Source organism: Chelonia mydas, chromosome 25 (assembly GCF_015237465.2).
Source record: "Chelonia mydas isolate rCheMyd1 chromosome 25, rCheMyd1.pri.v2, whole genome shotgun sequence".
NCBI classification, from domain to species: domain Eukaryota; kingdom Metazoa; phylum Chordata; order Testudines; family Cheloniidae; genus Chelonia; species Chelonia mydas.
Window position 1 is genome coordinate 12,456,529 of NC_057858.1, and position 22,326 is coordinate 12,478,854.

Consider the following 22,326-nt stretch of genomic DNA (forward strand, 5'->3'; position numbering starts at 1 on the left):
TCCATTGCTTGAGACTTTTAAACCTAGACTGGACAACACGCTAGAAAGGGTCCTGGAGAGAGCCATTCTGCAGTGGACCATGGAATGAGAAACCAGAATCCCACTACTTGACTCTTCTCAGGGGCTTTTCCTGGGTAGATCTCAAAACACTTCACACAGGAAGGTAAGGGTCCTCTCCATTTTACAGGGAAACTGAGGCACGGGAGGCTGGGACAGAATTCCTGCCTCCCTTTGACTCCTTTAAGAGTCCCGGCTAAAGTGACTCACCAAGGCCTGTGGCAGAGACAGGGATAGAACCTGGTCTCCTGACCCTTACTCCAGCTGCATTCACCACTAGGCCATCCTGCCCAGAGCACTTTTTAACCTCTGACTTCTCTGAAGGTTGCAAAACAGCTTCCATTTACCACCCCTCCCCTCCTCCTTGTTTTCAGTGTGCTTGTAACTTTTCCAGACACTCGCCCGTGGGGGCTGAATGTTCTTGGCTTGGTCTAAGCCGAAAGGTGCATTCTGGGGGGGAAACTGAGTGCCTTCCCCAGAGTTGCCGTTGAGTTGTGGTAGAGAAAGGGTGTGTGTGTGTGCAGTTGTGCAGTGGGGTGTGGGGAGAAGTAAATACACTTTTTTCCCACTGTAAAACTTTTACCTCGCCTCAACCTAAAACACGTCTTCTGCAAAACCCACTGATGCCGAGAGGTGGTGTGGCCCTAGCTGCTGTCAATGGGACTTTCAGTGGGTTTGCAGAGCCTTAGACAACGTGGAGTGAGCCTGCCCTGCAAGGCTTTTTTTCAGTCTCCCAGGTGCCTGTATGCAGAATTGCTAATGACAGGTGGAGTATTATCACTAGAAAGGGGTTGTGGAAATTACCCCACGCAGAAGCCTCGGTGCGGTGGAAAACGAGAGGGTTTGCCAAGGGCCATGTGCCTCTGATGCTACCCTAAGGATTCCTTACATTGCATGCCAGGAAGCATTGCTATGGACCTCTGCAATGCTGCTAGATACTAGGTTTCAGAGTAACAGCCATGTTCGTCTGTATTCGCAAAAAGAAAAGGAGTACTTGTGGCACCTTAGAGACTAACCAATTTATTTGAGCATAAGCTTTCGTGAGCTACAGCTCACTTCATCAGATGCTCACGAAAGCTTATGCTCAAATAAATTGGTTAGTCTCTAAGGTGCCACAAGTACTCCATTTCTTTTTGCTAGATACTAGGTTACCTTTGGGGGCTTAAGTGTACATGGGTGAAATTTCCCACCATGCAGCAAGGACTGGGCACCACTTATGCCCTTGGCTGAGGATGTAAGGGATTTATGGACTCTGTAGGGGCCCTCTGCCCAGGGGTGAATTTCACCCCAAGGCCACAGTTTACTGCTGCTGTCCACCTGCACCAGTTGGCCTTTAACCCCTTCGGCATGGAGACATTTCTTTGTCATTATGAATCATTTATATTCCTGCAGCAGCGAGGAGTTCCAGCCATGGACAAGGCGCTGCACAAACACAATAGAAAGGTGGCCCCTGCGTCACAGAGCTCCCTGTCTAAGCATCAGACAAGGGGGATGGAGACAGGCTTCCAGGGAGTCCAAGGGGACAGCGAGACAAGGTTAGGAGATATTCTCTTCCCTTGAAAAATGCCTAGGGAACTAACTGCAAAAAAAAGGGTAAGGCACCGTTCAAGCGGCATGGCCGAGGCAGCCTGCTGGGGAGCCCATCACCTTAACTCTGCCCCTTCCTGCGCCTGCCCCGACCCACAGGCACTTTCCTCTGGAAGCAGCTGGGCCGGGTCGACCCTGGGAAGGAGCCTCCAGCAAGGTCACTCGGGTCTCTGTGTTGGGTTCCTCCACCGGTCCGTGTCCTCCTCCCCTCCCCCCTGGCTGAGCAAACCCGGGGGCGAGGCCGGGCTCGGAGCCGGGGTTATCACAGAAACACCCGGGTCCCCCTGCCCTTCTCCTGGCTCCTAGGCTGCCCTAGGCCCAGCGGGGGCTGCATGGGGGGCTGCATGGGGCGCTGGGGGCGGCTCTCCGGCCTGTGCCAGGCAGGGGTTCAGCCCCGCCGAGCCCCAAACCCCGTCCTGGCCTGAGGGGGGGCCTGAATCCCCCGGGGCGGGGCTGGAGCATCCTCCTTGCGCCAGCGGGTCCTTTGCCTCCCAGCCCGGCCTGGGGGAGGAGTTTCTCGGCCCCCCCCAGCTGGGGCTGGAGCTCTGCCGAGGCGCCCGGTGTCAGGCTGCCTCTGCGCAAAGCTGGCGGTGCCGCGCCGCGCCGGGCAGGGCGGGAGGAGCCGGGGCCGGGGCCGGGGCCGGGGCCGTGCCGCTGACCGATGAGCGAAGCCCCCGCTCCCTGCGCGAGTGGCCGGGGCTGGCCCGGAGGCGGCGGCGCGGGGGGCTCGGGGCGCGGCCCCAGCACACGCCGCGGGGAGCCGGCTGCAGCCCGGGGCCGGGCGGACGGTAAGGCAGCGCCGGGCGCGGCTGGCGGCGGGCTCGCTGGGTGTCCCGTCCCCCCCAGCGCAGCCCGATCCCGGGGGGCGGGACAGGGAGCCCTGCAGCAGAGCCCCGCGGGCCGGGGGGCTGGCACGGAAAAGCAAATCGGACCCCTGAGCCCCGGACCCCTGGGGGGGGCGGGGGTAAATGATCCACCGTCCTCATACCCCCCCCGTCCCTCTATCTTCATACCCACCCCCGTTCTCAGACCCCCCCGTCCCTCTATCCTCATACCCACCCCCGTCCTCAGATCCCCCCCATCTTCATACCCCCACATCCCTCTATCCTCATACCCCCCTGTCCCTCTATCTTCATACCCTCCCGTCCTCAGATCCCCCCCCCATCCACATACCCACCCCCCATCCTCAGATCCACCCCCTGTCCGCATACCCCCCCTCCTCAGATCCACCCCCTTATCCTCACACCCCCCTGGCCTCAGATCCACACCCCATCTGCATACCCCCCATCCCTCTATCCTCATGTCCACCCCCTGTCCTCAGATCCACCCCTCTGTCCTCTTACCCCCCATCCTCATACCCCCCATCCTCATATCCCCCCTCTATCCACTGACCAATCCTCATACCCACCCACCCCATCCTCAGACCCCCCCTTCTATCTCCATACCCATCTCCTATCCCTCTAGTCATCTATCGTCATACACACCCCTCTAGCCATCTGACTGTGAGGGCATCTATCTCTGCGGTCAGATCTTTATATATATACACACCTGTACATCTGTCGACACATGGAAAGGCATCTCTACATGCATGTGTCTATATGGGTGCCCATGTGTCTCTGTGTCTATCTGTGTACATATAAATATATGGAGATGTGTATGTACAGAGGTATCAATTGATGTACGTATGCAGTATCCATGCGTATGTACTGGGGTGTATAGATTGATTTATGTACGTATTTTTGTATAGGTCTAGCTATCTATCTTGCCTCTGTCATTTCCCTCCACCCCATATCTATCTATCTACCCTGTAACTGATAGGTCTATAGCTCCATACTGTATAGCGGGCATCTTCCTTTTGTGCTTTTTGCGTTCTCTAGTGCAGTATTTCCTCACTGCCCATCAGGAATTAGCAGTTTGTTTATTCCATGCCAAGCAGTACACGACTGTTCTCACCCTCTGTAGGCAATATATAAAAATAACCCCCCTCCACAGCGTTAGCTACGTGTTCTGTGCAGGAAGGTGATCGCAAGGCAGCCAGCTGGCTGATGGAGCCCCCAAAATAAGCCCCCTCAATTACTCCTCCACACACTCAATTTCCTAATCAGAGGGTTGTGTTGCTAATGAAGGAGCAGCCTGCTATTAGGCGAATTGGATCCAATAGGTACGGTTGCAATCGAGGTATTTTTGTTCAGAGCATGAACAGAAGCGTGCAAACCAGGCTTGAGCAGTTAACGAGCTCTTGGAGTGGATGTAAATGTGTGTACGTGTGTGGATGCATGTGTGTTTCTGTGTATGCCTCTGTGGGGGTGTGTGTGTGTATCTAGATTTCTATACATATATATACATACATATAGAGCAGACACACGTACATTTAGCTCTCTCTGTATATACGTACGTACAGGTCACACATACATGCGCACACACATATCTAGAGGTCATACGTGTTTTTGTACATATGTGTCTCTAGATGTCTACATACATAGAGCGCGTGCACACACACGGCACACAGGCATGGCATGAGCACACACACAGCAAAGACGTGGCACACGCACACACACACACACACACACGGCACACAGGCCATTGCTTGTGAAGCACCGTGGGAACGCTTGACGCGGCCCCAAGCCTGCACTCAGCTGTCCAGGGCTCCTGTAACCAGAATGGGGGATCAAACTGGTTTGGGTAAACCACGCAGCATAGGGGGTTGGGCAGACAGTGCTGGATACTGGAAGAACCCAGCTGGCAGTCCCACCTGCCCCCCACCCCTCCACTTGGTGAAACCCACCATGTTTCAGGCCTTGCCAAATGCCAGAGATGAAGGTGGGGCAGAGTGGGTGCCAGGAGCAGCCCCCCTTCCAGGCCATGCTCCCCCCCCATACCAGAGAAATGGCTTGGAGAGTTAATCACCATGAGTTGCTCTAAGAATATGAAGGTCCCCTCCACCCCAAAACTTGCCTTATCCTGGGTCCTGTCTGCTCTGGGGACAGCAGGATACTGGCCTTGCTGTACAGATTCTGCCGACTGGGGTAGCCAGGGGGTGCCCTGATGGAGGTGACCAGGTGGGGTGCTGGGTGCCCTCTGACTCCCATCCATCCTGGATGAACTGGGGGTGCTCGGCTCCTCGAGGGATCAGGCCCCTCATAATCGTCTGAAAAGTGGTGGGAACCGATTCTGTCCTCAGCAGCAGGTGCCCTGCCCACACTGGGGCCGAGGGATTTTCTCAGATCCCTGGACGTACCTGGGAACAAAGGGGCAGGACAGCTCGGTGCTTGCCTCTGGCCTTCATATCCTGGAGAGCAAGAGAGCCCAGCCCAGCGCTGCGTCCTGCACAAGCCAACCCAAGCGTTGGCACAATGAGCTGGGCATCGCCCAGTGGCGCTGCACCCGTCGCACAGGAGCCGGGTGGTGTTTGCCTGGGGGGGGGGGAGTGATGCCAAGGGGTCGGGGGTTGTTGCTGGGACTCTTAGGGCTGTTGAACTGTCTGCTCACTCGCTCTCCCTGCACCCCAGGGAATATTCCACCTGCGATTGCTTCTGTCACTTCCTCAGCCCAAATCTACCCCTTTGCCAAGCAGGTCGGGGGCCCTCAGGCCCTGGCTCAGGCTGCCCAGCACCACTGGTGATCCCTCCTCTGCACCCCACTGAATCCTGAGGTGCCTTGGGGGCTCAAGGGGGCTGAGAGCTTCGTGGGGCGATGGCACCCGTGGCTCAGGGCAGAGCACAGGGATTTTGCACCCAGGGGCTGGTGTCACCCAGCGAAGCGGAAGGTGGGAGAGACCAACCTCCCCTGCTGAGGGGCTTCTATCGCTCTCCATTGCCATGGGGCCCGAGCACCTCACAATCTTTGAAGTATTTATCCCTACTAGCTGGTGGAAGGGGGAGGTCTATTGTCCCCATTGCAGAGATGGGGAACTGAGGCACTGCCTCCCCCCCACCCTCTGGTATTTAGGCACCTGACTCCCATAGAAATCAGTGGGAGTGAAGAACCTAAATCCCTTTGAGGATTCGGATCTAATCAGCTTGCACAAGGTCACCAAGGGCATCTGTGCCAAAGCCGGGAATTGACCCTTGTCTTCTGTGTCACAGGCTGGCACCCCAGCCACTGCTTTACCCTTCCTCTAGTTTGGCCTACCTAGCCCGTCCCCTCATTTCTCTGGGATGTGCCCACCAGGGGGTAGCTGGAAACCATGGGGGCACTAGGGTGGGACCCTTTGTGTGATCTGAAACAGAGGCGATGGGGATGGGTGTTGTCTGCTGCAGAGTCTGGCTGTCTTTCCGCTGGGGAGATGTACCATGGTGGTGGGCTGTGTGCTAACATGAGCTTAACCCTGAAGTAGCACTTACTGTGGACATGGACAAATGTGTTAGCTGCTCGTGGTTAAGGCCAGAGTCCCTCGTTGACTGGACATGACAGTCCCTTACCACGCTACAGGCAAAATCATGTTTATTATGATGCTAGCCTCTCGAGTTCCCTGCTGAAATCGCTGCCCAGACACACAGCGAGAGGCAGTGCCTGTCCCAAAGAGCTGACAATCTAAATAGACAAGGCGAAGGGCAGAAGGGAAACTGAGGCACAGAGCAGTGAAGTGACATGCCCAAGATCACACTGCAGGTGAGTGGCAGAGCTGAGACTAGCATGCAGGTCGGCTGACTCCTAGCAAAGTGCCCTCTCCACTGGGAAACACTGCCCCTCTTAACATGCCTTCCGTTTGCCCAGTGTAGACAAGGCTGTCTGAGATTTCTGTATTTTAAAGGATGTCTCAGTGCTTGGTTCGGAACAACAGAATCCAATGTGTTCAACTCTTCAAACCCCAGCCTTTGACTTTCCAAGGACAATAGAAGAGAAATCCCTGGCATCTCCTGGGTGATTTCTCTGTCCATGATCCCAAGCTGGCTTTTCAGCAGGGCTGGCAAACTCATTCCACCTAAGTTTGAATCCAAGCTAAAAAGACCATGTGGTTGAAAGCATGGCTCAGGCTGGAAGGCTGTTTGCATTCCGCTTAGGAGAGGGGCTGGGGACAGGAGAAGGTCGGCTGGGGGGAATGTGGAAAACTGCAGCAGGGAAAGGAGTGGAAAGGAGAAGAGAGAAGAAAATGCAGGCAGGTTCTGTGCAGTGTCCAGAGCCCGCTGTGCTGGCCTGGATTTCAAGGCAGAGAGGGTCCGATCCTAACACAAAGCAGGGGCTGGCTGGGGCGAAATGTGTTTGGGTCTGTTCCTGGACCTGCCCTTGGAGGGAAAAACCCGTGGAGTTAAATTACAAGGAGCAAAAAGGGTGATGGATCTGCAATAGTTTTGCAGACCCAGAGTATCAGTTGCGGGGTTCGCACCCCAACAGCCTCCCAGCCCACTCCCCAGCCAAATACACACAATCAGACCAGCATCTTGTCCACCTGCCTGCTCCTCCCTCCCCAGAAGCAGCTGGTTCAGGGCGGGCCACATTGTTAGGGGAACTCAGCTCCCATCGAGGTGGCTGAAGGATGTGGCCAGATTTTCCAAAGTGATCAGCACCCATCAGCATTAACCACAAGACTAACCCCCTCCCCCCTGCCACTAGTATCTTGGGTTTCCCTTACCCCTTTCGCCGCTAAGGAATTGCCTCATCCACCACTGAAATGCAGCCGCCTCTGGGCTGGAGTACAGCGGCTGTTTAACAAGTCTCTTTCCAAGGCCTTACCACAAATCCATCTTTCCTGGGTCCCTCTGTTCTATCGTTCACCAGCATTACATTAACTAGGACAAAGCCTAACCAGTGATGATTTAAACACACAAACAGGGCTGGGGTGGGGGTGGTACGGAAGAGAATCACTGAAGCAGCCAGGCTGGGAATTAAACCAGCTGGTGAGCAGTCAGATGCGCTAGGGGGACTTTTCCATTGCTGGCCTGTGCAGGCCCCTTTCCCCACCCGGTCCGGCAGAGCAGCGGGGTGAACTCGCACCGGTTCCCCGCCCAGCCGCTCGGACAGTTGCGAAGGGATCAGGATGTTCTGAGAGCATCACAGGAGGGCGAACCAGCCCCGTCTCAGCCAGCTACCAGATCAGAGGAGCCTTCAGCCTGCCGGGGCCCTAGAGCAGGGGAAAGACAAAGGGTTTTATCATCTGGTTAACCCCCCCCCTTGGTCCCCCACAACAGTCTCCTCTGTGCTGATTGCTCCATGGCCCAGCTGGCCCTACTCAGAGCTTTCTCGGCTGAGATGTTCAACCGGGGCCAGGTTTTCAAAGGCCCTCCGTTCCCATTGTTCTCAATGGAGCTAAATTCTCCATTGTATTGGGAGGGGGAGAGCTGGTGGATTCACCATTGTTCTCAGTGATGGATGAATTCTCCAATCTAATGGGGGAGTGGTGCTGGATTCTCCATTGTTCTCAATGGCTGGGGGTGGATTCTCCATTGCAATTGGGGGAGGGGTGGTGAATTCTTCATTGTTCTCAATGGGGCTAAGTTCTCCATTGTATTGGGAGGGGGACAGGTGGTGGATTCGCCATTGTTCTCAATGATGAGTGGGTTTTCCATTGTAATGGGGAGAGGGGTGGTGAATTCTTCATTGTTCTCAATTTAGGGCGGGTGGATTCTCTGTTGGTTTCAGTGGAGTATGGGGGGTGGATTCTCCATTGTTCCCAGTGGGGGAGGGGTGGTGGATTCCCAGTGAGAGCTGCTGGGTGCTGTGTTCTTTGGAAAGTCTGGGTGCCAATGTGGTTTTGTGTCTGTGATCTCAACACCCTGGGAAGATGGGCTGAGATCGAGCAAACTCATTACGCATAGGCCACCCAATAGGTAACCGTTGGAGGGCAGATTGGAGCTGGTGATATGGAGGTGATGGTCTCTGGGAGAAGCATTTGTTTCAAGCCCTGTAGCAAGAGTTGGCCTAGAGAGAGACAGGGCAAGGCATGTCTGGGACTCTGCCAGCCGGGGGGGAGGTCCCTGCTAAATGAGACCCCGCCCAGCCCTGCACTGGGCTCTGAGATGTTTGTGTATTACTGAAAATCAAAGGACATCCAGCTGCCATGTAGCTGCCCAGAGACTTCAGCCTCCCATCCCTAGGGTGCTTGTCTTCACTTGCAAATTTGGTCCCAACATCAGTGCATGACCTTGCCGGGTCAGGGTAACTAACACCATCTGGGCTTGCGTCGCTCACACCAGTGCAAAGTGGGTGCAAAAAGTTTACCATTGTGCCCTGGTAGCATTTCACCACCACTTCACACTGGCATCTATGAAGCAGGGCAAGGGGAATCAGGTCCTCAGGGCAGGCTGGGACTGTTATGGTTAAAAATCCCTTGGGGACCAGCTGGGATGGTGTTAATCCAACCACCCCTGTCTACGCTGAGTGCTGGGGTTGGGATATTTGCAAGAGTTCAGCACCAGTCTAGGAATCTACGAAAGTGACCAGATTTTCCCCAGCGTTCTGCACGTTGGGGGCCGTGCCTTGAAAACCTGGCCTCAAGCCACATTCAATATCATGGTTTTACTGTGTCTATATTGTGGTTGGGGGTGAGCTTCTAGTGCACTGAAAACCGCTCTCTTGGCCCCCAGACCCCGGGGCTGAGCTCAGGTGGGCTAGCCTGTGTCTCCGATGGAGACACGACATCCACGTCACTATTTTTAGTGCACTAGCTCGAGTCTGTCTCTCTGGCTCGCTCCCAGCTGCCCTGGAGATGCTCTTGTTCCAATTGGCCGAGGAATGATGCTACTCCCTAGCTCTTATCATCAGCCACGCTCAAAGCGCTTTACAAAGCAACTGTTGGTCTCGTGATCCCTCTTGCACGGATGGGGAAACTGAGACACGGTGGTGAAGTGACTTGCCCAAGGTCACCCACCAGGCCAGTGGCAGGGCTGGGAAATGAAGCAGGTGTCCGTATTCCTAGGGCAATGCTCTATCCACCAGACCACACTGATGCCCAGACTCAGGTGCAGTCTACGGGGCAGATTAGCTTTGGCACCTCATCTCCTGCCCAAACCTGCCTGGTTTTCAGTGTCCCCATTCACTCACTCTGGCTTTACCCCACTGACTTGCGCTGCAGTTGCTCGTGAGATGCACCGACTGGTGAATCGGGCTGTCCAACACGAGCTCTCTGTTGTTCGGAGCGATTTCCTTCAATAATTGGTGGGGACGGATGAGGGAAATTTCTGAACGGTATTAAAGAATCTCCAGCGGGATTCAGGGCTGCTGGGTAATGCAGTACACCGGAGGGGTGATTACCGCAGCTCCTGGCGGGTGCTGTTGTTTTTCGTGCTGTCCCCGGGGTTAGGAAGTGGCTGATCAAAAGTGTCCTCGCTGCCGTTAAACCAGCCACAGACGCCTGTGTGAAAATGGCAGCTGCTTACTCGGCGGATCTGCAGCTTGTGTGTCTGTCGGAGTCAGGTCTGCTGACTTGAATGCAGCAGTGGTGGCTTCGCTCCCATCAGCCCTCCAGGAGGTGCTCTGAACAGAGTAGATGAAAGCTACGTGAGGCAGTGTGGTCTGGCAGAGTGGGCCCTGGAGAGGGCATCAGGACTCCTGGGTTCGAATGTCAGCTCTGCTGTTGACGTGCTGGGATGGGGAAGTCACGTCCCCTCCCACCCTTTTTCTATTTAAGCAGTGAGCTCTTCAGGGCAGGGCCAGTCTCTCACTGTGTGTCTGTGCAGCGCCTGGCACCGCTGGGCCCTGATCGCAGCTGGCGTGCCTAGGTGTACTGTAATCACAGCAATATTCTCTCCCGGGTGTCACCAGCAACAGCATCAACTGGGTTCTGTGGAAGCTTTGAGTCCAATTCTCTGCGGCCCTGTGCAGTCATTTACATTGGTGCTGAGCCGGTATAAGATGCTACCAGATCAGGGGGCCTTTGCATTCACCTGGCACTGGTGTAAATGACTGGTCAAGGCCCAGAGGAATTACATCCCTTTGTTCCCCGTGTTGATGTAAGTACAAAGAACTGGGTACGACTTTTATGTCCCAGGTGGCATTTGGCATTGTTAGTTACAAAGAATCCTTCCCTTTACTTGTAAATTCTTAATGTTTCCCTGTGCGAAGGGCAGAATGCACATACTGCGTCTCTGCTCAGGAAACCAGGGGCAGGAAAGGACAAATGAAAAGTCTTCATTGGCGCGAGCACAGTGTGTGTGTCTCATTGGTCTGCACTGTGCACTCAGCCCCACATGGCTGCTGAGCTGCACCCCCAGGGAGAGGGCTTAGGCAGGTAGAAGCCCCTGTTTCACAGCTACCTCCACCCCATGTCGACAGAGCAGAGCAGGCCAGGGGTGGCGTCCGTGTGGGGTTCCCAACGCTTTAACCCAGCCCTTGGCTTTGATCATTCCGGTGCTGTGTTCGTCCCACAGCAGAATCGGAGCAGAGCTTCGCTGGAAGGGACAATCTCCCCGGGCAGGGATGTGCAGCGCCCACCCCTGCGTCTTGCAGGGCATGGGGGTGGGGGGAGTTTCAATTTCCCAAGCGTTTATTGCTGGCCAAAGGTGCTGATTTGAAAGCCCTGCATACTGAAGCCTTTTATTCTTCCTCCAGACCAGGCAGAGCCTGGGGACCTGCAGAGTCAGCCACCTCCGCATGCTGCCCTGACTTCTCCGTAGGCAGAGAGGGGAGCTGGCTCTCTATGGCCGTCTCAATCCTCAGCTTGTCTGCTAAGCCTGCCGAGGACCCGGCTGGCTAGTGCTGGTGAATTTAGTGTCCGGGGCACCTGCCCTCCTGCTACTGGACTGAGAGCCCCCGAACTCGTTCATTTCACCTTGGATGGTGACGCCACTGGCTTTCTGTCATTGCTGAACTGAGTTAGCTACGAGCCAGGGACCCCAAGGCAAAAGGGGGCTGCAGCCAGCCAGCCCTCGCCCCCTCAGAGTCTGCGATCTTCCAGCAAACCTTGCTACAGATGCCGTGCCGGTGGCAGAGAACTGGCCATATGGCTGCACTGTGGCATCTTATAAAAATAGAAAGTGCTGATCTATTATTGGGAAGTCCACCCCAGGCAGCAAGGCAGGACCCAGCACTGCATCCTGCATGTTCCCTGGCCCAGTCTGTTCTGGGGCAGGTGCCTGGGGCTTTCTCAGTGGGGACAGTGCCAGCAAGGACTCTTCAAGGGCAAGCAGATGGCATGGTTCTTGGGCAGTGCCACCCCTCAGCAAGGGGGCTGTAGTTGTTAGAGCTGGGGGGACTGGGAATCAAGGCTCCTGGGCTCTATCCCCAGCTCTGGGTGGGGAGTGGGGGTCTAGTAGGTTAAAGCAGGGGGGCTGGAAGCCAGGACTCCTGAGCTCTGGGCTGGCTCTTTGCACAGGGGTAAGTTACATCCCACAGGCAGAAAAAACAGACCCTTTGCTAGCAATGAGAAGGGAAATTAGAAGAATGTTCCCCCCATTCCCCGCTCCTCAGGGAGACCCCCCCACCACCACTACCATTTTATTTTTAAATAGCTAAAACAGCAGCTGCTGCGCACACGTGACCCACGGTGCCACTCCGGAGCTGCCTGGCAGTGCGGGACTGCTTGGAAACCCAGATCTCCCAGATGCTGCGAGTAATTTCACCACCTGGCCTCTAGATCCATCAGCCGTTGCTGGGGAGGGGTCAGAAACCAAGCTGAAAAAAGCAGAAACCAAGTTTTAAAAAGAAAACCCACGGAGGGTGGGGAGAAGTGGTTACCACCCGTGGGTCATGAGCCATCTCTCTTCTATGCCCAGCACTGGCACAGCCGGGATCCATTCTGGGATGGGCACAGAGCTTCAGCCCAGGGTTTTTCAACATCAAAGGGGAGATGGGAATTAGCAGAGGCACTTGGAGAAGGAAAAGAACTGGAACTGGACTCCTGTGGGGTGAACTCAGGGACCGATGGGCGCATGGCAGAAGTACCCAGACTTTGAGAGAAAGGGGGGTTTAGCTGCTAGGAGATTGCCCAGATTTTTCAAGGTGTTTGGGCACCTTAGAGCCTTCTAAAATGTGGGCCTTAAACTTTCTGGGCCTCAGTTTCCTCTCTGAAATGGGGTTAACGAGCCTTCCTTTGTTTAGACAGTGAGCTCTTTGAGGCAGGGACTGGCTCTCATTGTGTGTCTGGGCTGTGCCTGGCCCAAGGGGACCCTGATCTCAGCTGGGACAGGGACTGGCTCTCACTGTGTCTGGGCCGTGCCTGGCACAAGGGGACCCTGATCTCATCTGGGTCCCCTAGGTGTTAACGAAAGAACAACATGCAGAAGGCTGATTTTGCCACCCCCTACTCACATGGATAATTCTCACTCAAGTGAGTAACTCTATCGACTTCCATGGGACTATTCCTGTGGGTCAGGATTGGGCCCCAGGGGATGTGTGCTCAGGGGGCTGGACCACGTCCGGCCCGCACCCACCAGTTACCCGTTCCCAGAATTGGGCTGGGGAAGTGAAACCTCCATGGGGTTCCCCCTCCATGCATGTAGCCAGCCCTCAGGAAATCCTGGGACTCCCAGCGCCCCCTCCGCCCCCCGTTCTGCCGCTCTCCTGCCTCTCTGCACCAGTGCCCCTGCGTCACTGAGCCTGCTCCAGAGCCGTAGGCTTGCTCTGTGGAGCAAGGGGTTAGTGTCCAACCTGCCCCGTACTCCGATATCCTGCCAGCTGGGGGCGCTGGGGGAGAGAAGCAGGGCCGAGGTCCTGCGAGCTCCTGTTTCCCTGATGGAGGTGGGGGAGGTTGGGTGGCAGCAGATGGAGGTTTCCAAGAGGAGGAGGAGAAGGAGAACCCTGCTGAGCTGCATCCCGGCGGCTGGGGAGATAGTGGAGCTCTGGCTCCCCACCAAGCAGCACGGACCCCACCCATTGCAAAGCAGGAGTCTCCCCCTCGGAGTCAGTCCCTCCGGCATGAAACCCAGGGAATCCCAGCCCCATCCCACGCACAGCCAGCGTCTCCCGGAGCCCAGTGCTCCCTTCTGCAGCAGCTGAGCCACCGGCTCGTGACAGCCGCGTGGGAGGCTCTGGCTGATTGCCATTCCTCGCCACCTCGGCTTGGCTGGAGAACACCCAAGGAGGCTGATTAGCATGCAGGGCCGGGCTGACCCACATGAAAGATGCCTCTGGCAGCTTCCCTGGTGCGGCAGGGGAACAGCATTGCACCGAGTCCCCTTCACTCCCAGCCCTGCCCTCCCCACCGGCCTTGGCTTCCATGGCCCATCGGCTCTTTGTGATGGGGGGGGATAACACCGTCGGCAGCGTGGGCCCAGGCTGACGGGCTATTCTCCTCCCGCTGCGGTGTGGGGCGGCGGAGCCGATCCCTCCGCCGTGCTGACAGCATATTCCCCGCATCGGCCACCTGGGAGGAGGCAGCGCCGGTTCCAGGATAGCCAAACCCCGTCCAACCGACCTTGTCGTTCTCAAGCCCCGAGACTAGCACAGTCTGGGTGGCCCCGAGCAACTGCTGCTTGGTGGTGGCTGCAGTTCAGTAGCGGGTGAGGTGCTGCCATTGGGGTGCCAGGGGCTAGGGAAATCCAAGCCATTCCTGCAAGAGGGAGGGTGGCCCGCCAGCCTAGGGGTTGGGGGCGTTGGGCCAGGTTCAAGTCCTGGGTCTGCCACTCATACTTATGGACCCTTGGCCCAGTCACTGACTCTCTTTGATTCTTATCCCCTGTCAAATGGGTATAATGGCCCTTCCTCTGCCTCTCTTGTCTATTTTGGTGTAGCTCCCCTCCATGTCTGTGCAGCGCCCGGCACAATGGGGCCCTGATCCCAGCTGGGGCCTTGGGCACGAAGGTGACAGTCATGCCTCAGAGGCTGCAGCTTGAGGGTTGACGCCTGGTGTGTTTCCTTTTAAGTTAAAAGGGAATGTGGCCCCATCCCCAGCCCTTTCTTCAGAGGCTGCCTTTGAGCCCGGAGTGGAAGCCCCGCGTCCCTGTCTGTCTCGCTCTCACCACCCCTCGGGGCTGACCCTCCCTCTTTGGCCTGCGTGGGTTTGATGAGCAGATCTGGGGAGCCCGGCGTCGCCCTTTGGAACAGGAGCTGGGGTCGGCACCGGCTTCGCCACCGGGCCCCCTCCTGGGCTCTGGACCGCTGCTGCTGCTGCCAGTGGAGAGCCGGGGCTGCATCAGTGCGTGGGCGGGTGGAACAACGAGAGGTCATGTGGTCTAGTGGGCACAGCACCTGGGCGTCTCCTCCCAGCGGAACCAGCCACTCCCGCTGTGAGACCCTGGGCAAGGCAGGCACGAGCTCCGGGCCTCTGTTTCCCCATCTCTGCAATATCAAACAACGCTTGACAGCCCCTCGGCAAGGCTAGCAGGGAAGAATAGCAGCTGAGGGCTAAGTCTGGGGAGATTTAGCAGCAATGGAAACCTCTGGGTCCAAATGGGAGTTGCTGGTACGAAGGAGACAGATGCCCGGTAAATGCCAATGCCATGGGTGGAGCTAGATGCAGGGTTACATCTCTTATGGCACAGCCCAGGGATGGGGGTTTATTCTACCTTGGCATCTCTTGCGCTGTCTGTCACTTGGAGCCTGTGCAGCCCCCGGTAGGGGGGCCCCGATCACGGTTGGGGCTTCTGGATGCTGTTGAAATAGAAATAACAGGAGAAGACCACGCGGAGCTGGGCGTGGGAGGGGAAAAGCACAAGGACTAGGATGGTGTGATCTTGCATTCATGTAGGAGAGGAGTAGTTTGGGATCTGGTGGGTGACACCAGAGACTAGATGGAGCAAACCATATAGCAGGACGGTGGGACCCAGGGAAGGGGGGAGGTGGGAGGATCCAAGGAGATGGGGAGGTGGAGAGCAGGGGCTGATGGTTGGAACCAGTATGGGCTGTCTGCTGCACTGGGCGGTCAGACCCTACAGCCAGTCTGGCCCATCCCACCCTGCTCTGCCTGTTCCATTCCTGCCTGTCGCCGTTCCTACCCTGTGACGTGTCTCCTTCTCTCTCCCTTTTGTCTCATCCCCTTCCAGGTGCGTCAGCATCCCCCGTTCAAAATGCCCGAGCAAAGCAATGACTACCGGGTGGTGGTGTTTGGAGCCGGCGGTGTCGGCAAGAGCTCCCTGGTTCTGCGCTTTGTGAAGGGGACGTTCCGGGACACGTACATCCCCACCATCGAGGACACCTACCGGCAGGTCATCAGCTGCGACAAGAGCGTCTGCACCCTGCAGATCACCGACACCACGGGTAGCCACCAGTTCCCGGCCATGCAGCGCCTCTCCATCTCCAAAGGCCACGCCTTCATCCTGGTCTTCTCCGTCACCAGCAAGCAGTCCCTGGAGGAGCTGAAGCCCATCTACCAGCAGATCCTGCAGATCAAGGGCAGCGTGGACAGCATCCCCATCATGCTGGTGGGCAACAAGTGTGACGAGACCCAGCGGGAGGTGGAGACCAAGGAAGGGGAGGCCGTGGCCAAGGAGTGGAAGTGCGCCTTCATGGAGACCTCGGCCAAGATGAATTACAATGTCAAGGAGCTCTTCCAGGAGCTGCTCAACCTGGAGAAGAGGAGGAACATGAGCCTCAACATCGACGGGAAGCGGTCCAGCAAGCAGAAGAGGACAGACAAAATCAAGGGGAAATGCAGCCTTATGTAAAGCACCGGACTGTCCCTCGTCTCTTCTCCGCCTGACAAGTTTAAACATCGGCGTCGGAGCGCCAGGCGGCGTTGCCCTCCCGTCTCCCCCATTCCTCCCTCTCGCTGCATCTTACCACTGTGACTGCTCCGGGGAGCCAGCGGTGCACGCTCACCCAGGACCATTTCCCTTTCCGATTCCACGCTTGGTACGTTCCCCTCCCCGGCGACGGGGGCCACGGTCTCGCTCTCCGGAAGGGGGATATGCAATCCTGGGGGCTGGGGCTGGATCGCACAAGTGCATTTCAGTTTTGTTTGTTTGCAGCGAGATGAGGGATATGTGGGGGGAGCCAAGGAAACGCCGCAGGAAGACGACTCTCGATCAACATCTTCTCTTCCCCACTCTCTGGCTTTTGACTCCATCTGTGGATGCAGCCTGCAGGGAGACCTGTCTGAGCCTTGGCATGGACACTCAGCCCGTCAGAGATACACTCACTTATTCTGGCACGAACTGAACAGTGAATGCTGCTAATACTGACAGCTTTTAGCTGGGGCATAGTGGGGGGGGGGGGAGTGGATTTTAATGCATGGGGGTCAGTCCTCATTTGGTTCCCTAACAACGCCGAGACCCCAAATCTACAAGCGAGGGGGCAGAGGGTGCTTTCAGGCCCTCGCAAGACCCTTCCTTACCAGTCAAAGGAACACACACGATTCCCAAAGGGGTGATCCGATGTACGTCGCTTAAGCGGAGACTTTGAAAGACTAGCAATGAGCTTTGTCTGGCCAGGCTTGAATGCTAACTGCAACACAATCCCAAGGTCATCGTGGCCCTGCTGGGGATGGGGCCGCTCTCAGGTTGTTTGCCCAAGTTCCAAGAGATGCCAGGATCCACGCAAGGACCTGGAAGCTGACAAGGACATCTGGGGTGGGTACGATACCCCATTGGACAGTGGCATTCAAAGGAGGGGTCTCTACATTGCTGAATGTCCTGGCTATTTGAACAGTGGGAGACACTGAAAAACAAAATGCATATGATCGGCACAAGGAGGATTTTAGCTGGCCATGGCCAAGTTAAAGAGAACGAGACACTAGCCTAGGAGGGGCTGGACAGGAATGGTAAAGCAGCGAGAAGAGACAGAACCCAGCTGGAAGGGAGTTATTTACGCCGACACAGCGATGAGGTGGGATGAGGGCAGGGTGTTCAGAGAGAAGCGATCCCTTTCCCACCCTCAGGATTTGCCTTTTTCTTTTGTTGTTGCCAAAATGCCAAGCAGTACCAGCTCAGCGTGAGAGGTCAGCAGTGCGGAAGTGACTGAAAGAATAGCACATATCTAGCCAGCAGTGGGGACGAAAGGGCTACAGGTGAAGGAGGAGGGGTGAGCGCCAGCATCTTGATGGTGTTTTGGACGCAACGTGGAGCCGGTGGGATTTTCAGGGTGTTGAGGGATGAGGGGCAAACTGATGGGCTGGGCTGGGCTGGGGCAAGTCATGCCAGGCCGTGCTGGGCTGAGCTGGGTCGGGGCACGCGTGGCAATGCTAGGTTTGGTAAGAATCTCAGCCTGAGGTGGAAAGTGTGACTGTGGGGGCTGCCTTTGGAACATCTGCCCCTAGCCCCACTGTCTGTGCAAACAGTGTATTTCCGAGTGCAAGCAGGCAGCTCTTGGGGCACAGCAGCTGGTGACGGTGGTGCAGAACAGGCTACGGTGCACACACAATGGGTGGGGGTGCGAGACAAGCATATGCACACGAAAACTGGGCACCCACAGGCTTGATTGCCCGTTGGTGCTTGCACTAATGCGTGTTCTGCGCATGCCTGGTTTCCACCCTTCCTCTTTTGCATGCACGGTCCCCCGTTTTTGCACGTGGACTAGGGACCTGTTTTGCAGACGGTTGGCAAATCTGGCTGGATCTCTCCTGCTAGAGATGTCTGAATCCCAAGCTTTCCTCCCGCAGTGGCCACAGACTCTGCAGAGGGCCGCGGTCCAGCTCTGCGACATCTGAATCAGGAGCCGGGGGGAGGGGGAACCTTTGCACTTAAACCCTCATACCAGAGTGAGCGAGCCAGCTGCGATGGATGGCACAGGGTCTGCTCCAGTGGGTACCACCCAGCTGAGCAAGACCCTCCTCCCTGCTCTCCCAGTACCACCCTCCCTCCCTGCCAAAGCACAGCTGCCGTGCGCCCCCCACCACTGGCATCCTCCTTTTAAATAAGCGCACTGGTCTGCTCCAGGGACAGCCCCAAGCACGGCAGCTGGCAATGCCAGTACTGCAGCAGGGGGCGGCCACGGCTGGGGTATTTTATCCCTATGGTCCCTAGGGAATTGCCCGATGGGCCCCAGGTCCGACGGCTGCAGATGCTCAGGGGTAGCCGTGCCAAGTGGGGTGACCCCAGGCACGTCCCAGCGGGACCCAAACCCTCCCCCCCGCCCCTGTGGTTGTAATAGGCTGACCCAGAACTCTGCAGATCCAACCTACGGCAGGAGCCCCTTGAGCTCAGCCCTGCCACTCACCAGCCCCCTTGACTCTTAACCCTTCGCAGCCCAGAAGCTGCTGGCCAAAGCACAACGTGTGGGGCTCCTCGGGAGCCCTGACCTAGCACAATCGCAGAGAGCGCTGACGGGGGCGCCCCTGGGTCTGCGCTGCTGGACCCCAGGGAATGAGGCCGGGCCTGATGCACGCCCCGTGTGCTGGAGTCTTGGAACTCTTGCCTACAAGGCAGGTCTGGAACTGGGCTCAATGGCCTCTCCACCTACCCCTCCCCCAACTGCCTTGTTGGGGTAGCCTGCTCGTGGCTTGATGCCACGGTGACGGGTGCCACTGGGACATCACCACGGCCACGTGGATGGAGCCAGTGCAGGAGGCATCATGTGGAGGGGAGTGGGGGAGCTCTGCCTAGAGACTGGCAAACCCCAGAAGAGTCAGAGTTCAAAGCAGCACCCGAAGGGGAGAAGTTCTGACCTGACTTTACCTCCCTGAACATTCCAGTGGGGGGGAAGATTTGGCCTCCTGGAGCCTGCAGAGTTGGGCTGCAAATCTGTGCGGGCAGCCCATCCCAGGCCCAGCTCCCCTAGCGGGTGTAAATCCCCACTGACATCAATAGGGGCTGCATCACTTTACGCCAATGGGGGGATCTGGCCCCCTCCAGCCCTAGAAGCTCAGAGACAGCCACAAAAATGCCTAATAAGGGGGTGGGTCAGATTACAGAGAGGACAGGGTTATGCTGGTGCGCAGCTGGAGGAGGAAGAGGGGAGGGCTCTGTCTGAACCCCGCCCAGCCCGTCGCTCCGTCAGGCAGGGCAGAATCGGCCCAAGGAGGACCCCGCAGGAAGCAGCTGGCTGCAGCTGGAATCCCTCCTGGCACGAGCTGCGTTCCCTGCGGAGCTCGCTCCCCGGGTGGCTTGGCCAGGCTGTCCCCTCGCAACTTTGCACCAGGGAAGGGATGTTCTGCTCGCCCAAACCTGTCCCCTAGGGGGTGCTAGGGGCCTCCTCACCACCAGGGGCAGCTTGTCCACTAGCGAGTAAGAGGGGTCTCTCTGCATCGGGGCTAGCCAGCGGCTCGTTCCTCCCCCTGGATGGGGGTCCAGGGCACCAGCTGCTGTGCTGCAAGTTAACGGGGAGGGGCCTCGGCCATCCCTGGGGTGGGCACGCTGGCGCGGGGGGGGCGGGTTTGCCAAGCCCAAATCCCTCCCACGTCCCCTGGTGGAATCTGAGCAAGCGAGCAAGCCAATCCCCCAGGAAGAGCAGCCTCCCCCGGCTCAGTGGGAGGTGGCTGGGGCCCCCAGCGAGGAAACTAGGCTCTGTTTCAAGTGAAGCAGAGTCGTCCCCGTCAGCCTAGCCGTGCTCAGCCCGTGTCTCGGACGGGGGGCAGCCAGGCTTGGGATCACCCCATTAGCCTGTTACCCCCGGGGATGCCAGGCTGTGTATCGAAATCAAGGCACGGCTAGGGGGACTGGCGGGGGTCCAGGCCCCCAGCAGGAGTTTTGTCGAGGCACTGACCCATCCACGTCACCTTGAAACCAGGCCCAGTAATAATAGTAATAACGAGGAGCAAGATGTTTGTTTACACGTGTATCTGGCCCAGTCATATGATATTGAAGATAACGTCCTCCCAGCTAAGAGACTGGCGTCTTGAATATTGTATGGTGCTTTGAAACTCAACTCTCGTACCTTGCATTGTAAATACCAGTCCTGCCCAGACCCCCCTCTGACGCCAGCATGAGATCAGTAACTAGCTCCCATGCATTACTGGCTTTTTAAAACCAACCGAACAAAGAAAGAAAGGAACAAGACGATGTTACAATGTAGCCTTTATTCTAGAACTAGTCTTCCTGAAATAAATAAATTACTCCTGCATTCCTGCATGGTTGGTGTGATCAATGGCTTATAGCACGGCCTGGCTGGGAACATCTGATCTCCCCCAGGTGGAAGTGTCTGGAGCTTGATCCCTCATCGGTCTGGGTCGGGCACTCTTGGAACAAGGGTCTTTGCAACCAGTCCTTTGGCTCGGCCTTACCCAGTTCTGTCACTTCCCATCTCCCCTGGGCAAGGGTTGCTGTGCCAACCTTTGTATCCAGCTTCCAACCCTCTCCCTTCTAAACAAGGGCTCCCTGGCAATCTGCCCAGAACCCCTCCCCGGGCAACCAGCCCCCTGCAGGAATGCTTCACCTGGGGTTAGAGGCTGCCTCCTTTGCCCCAAGGAAGGAGGTGCCTGCCCTAGACTTTCCCTCACTGTGGTGGACCCAGCTTTGTGCCTGGTCCCTTCTGCTTATGAACCGGCAGCTGGAACTCACCAGCCCGGGGTTGCCCTAGCGCCACGTGGCCTGGCTCAGGGTCAACGGACAGGGCCAACCCCTCCACCCAGTGCCAAATGAGACACAGCGGCCGAGTCCCAGCTTCCACACGGGCCGCCTGGAAGAGCGGCCTACCAGCTGGCCAGTCCCTTGGGGCCTGGAGCCACCGACCGGCCGCCTTCAGAACCCCACCCACCAGCCCAGGTGAAGGAAGGAGCAAGGGCAAGACCAGACTCCTAAGGGGACCTCCCGCTCGGCAGCTGTCCCTTTCCTCTACCTGCTGGCATGGGGCTCCACCCATGGGCGGTGGAGTTACAGGACCTTGCTCCTTTATTAAAGACCCAGCCCAACCCACATTTTGCCACCTGGAGCCTCAGGGCGGGCGTGCTGATTCCAGGTGGCGTTAGTTAGGGATAAAGCGATAAGAAAGTGGGAGGGGAATTTTCTGTTCTGGGGAGCGGGGGCTGCTTTCTTTGTCCAGGCAAGAGAGGAACCTTGGCCATAGGCTCCCACTCCCTGCAGGGCACAGAGGCTTTGTCAGTACAAGGCTCCTGCATTCTTACCCCACCACCCCTCCAACAACGGGCCCACGAGAGCAGCGTCTCTGTTGCTGTTCCCATATGGGCCCCCCCCTTCCCCGAGTTTCTGCGGGTACGGAGCAGCTGGGACCTGGAATCCACAGCTCAGTGAGTGACACGGGATCTTTGCTATAGAGGCAGGTTGGTGGGGAGCCCGACACCTCCGTGCTCGTCAGCCCTAGAGTCACCCCAGCAGGCCCCAAGCTCCAAAGTGGGGCTCTGGGGCAGAGAGCAGGAGGGGTCACAACCAGGCAGTGGTGCGCTGCTCAGCAAGGGCCCTTGTCCTGTCGGTGGTGGGGCAGGGGACACTGGAGGGAGGGGGAGGGTCTGAGGGGCTCAGATGCATTTGAGGACGTGTGTGTGTGATGGTGCAAGGAGACTGTATATGTGTCTGTGTGTGCATGTGCGTGTCTTTGAGTGTGCCCATGCTGCTGCGGTGTGTGTGTTTCTATGGGAGCCTGGGAACGTGCCCAGTGCCCCGGAGCCAGGAACTGCACCTGGCACCCACTGAGAATCCAGGAGGCAGCGTCCAGATTTCAGAGTAACAGCCGTGTTAGTCTGTATTTGCAAAAAGAAAAGGAGGACTTGAGGCACCTTAGAGACTAACCAATTTATTTGAGCATAAGCTTTCGTGAGCTACAGCTCACTTCATCGGATGCATGCAGTGGAAAATACAGAAGACGTTTTTATACACACAAACCATGAAAAAATGGGTGATTATCACTACAAAAGGTTTTCTCTCCCCCCACCCCACTCTCCTGCTGGTAATAGCTTATCTAAAGTGATCACTCTCCTTACAATGTGTATGATAATCAAGTTGGGCCATTTCCAGCACAAATCCAGGTTTTCTCCCCCCCCCC

General features: G+C 57.0%; 1 protein-coding gene across 1 annotated transcript in view; it reads left to right on the forward strand.

Annotated features, from left to right (window-relative positions):
* DIRAS1 (DIRAS family GTPase 1) overlaps positions 1-20,455 on the forward strand; it is a 33,552-nt gene extending 13,097 nt beyond the window's left edge. Inside the window, 1 exon segment of the mRNA XM_043536117.1 lies at positions 15,501-20,455. Within this exon segment, the coding sequence (XP_043392052.1) occupies positions 15,501-16,121 (621 nt within the window). The 3' untranslated portion in view covers positions 16,122-20,455.
* The last annotated feature ends 1,871 nt before the right edge of the window (positions 20,456-22,326 follow it).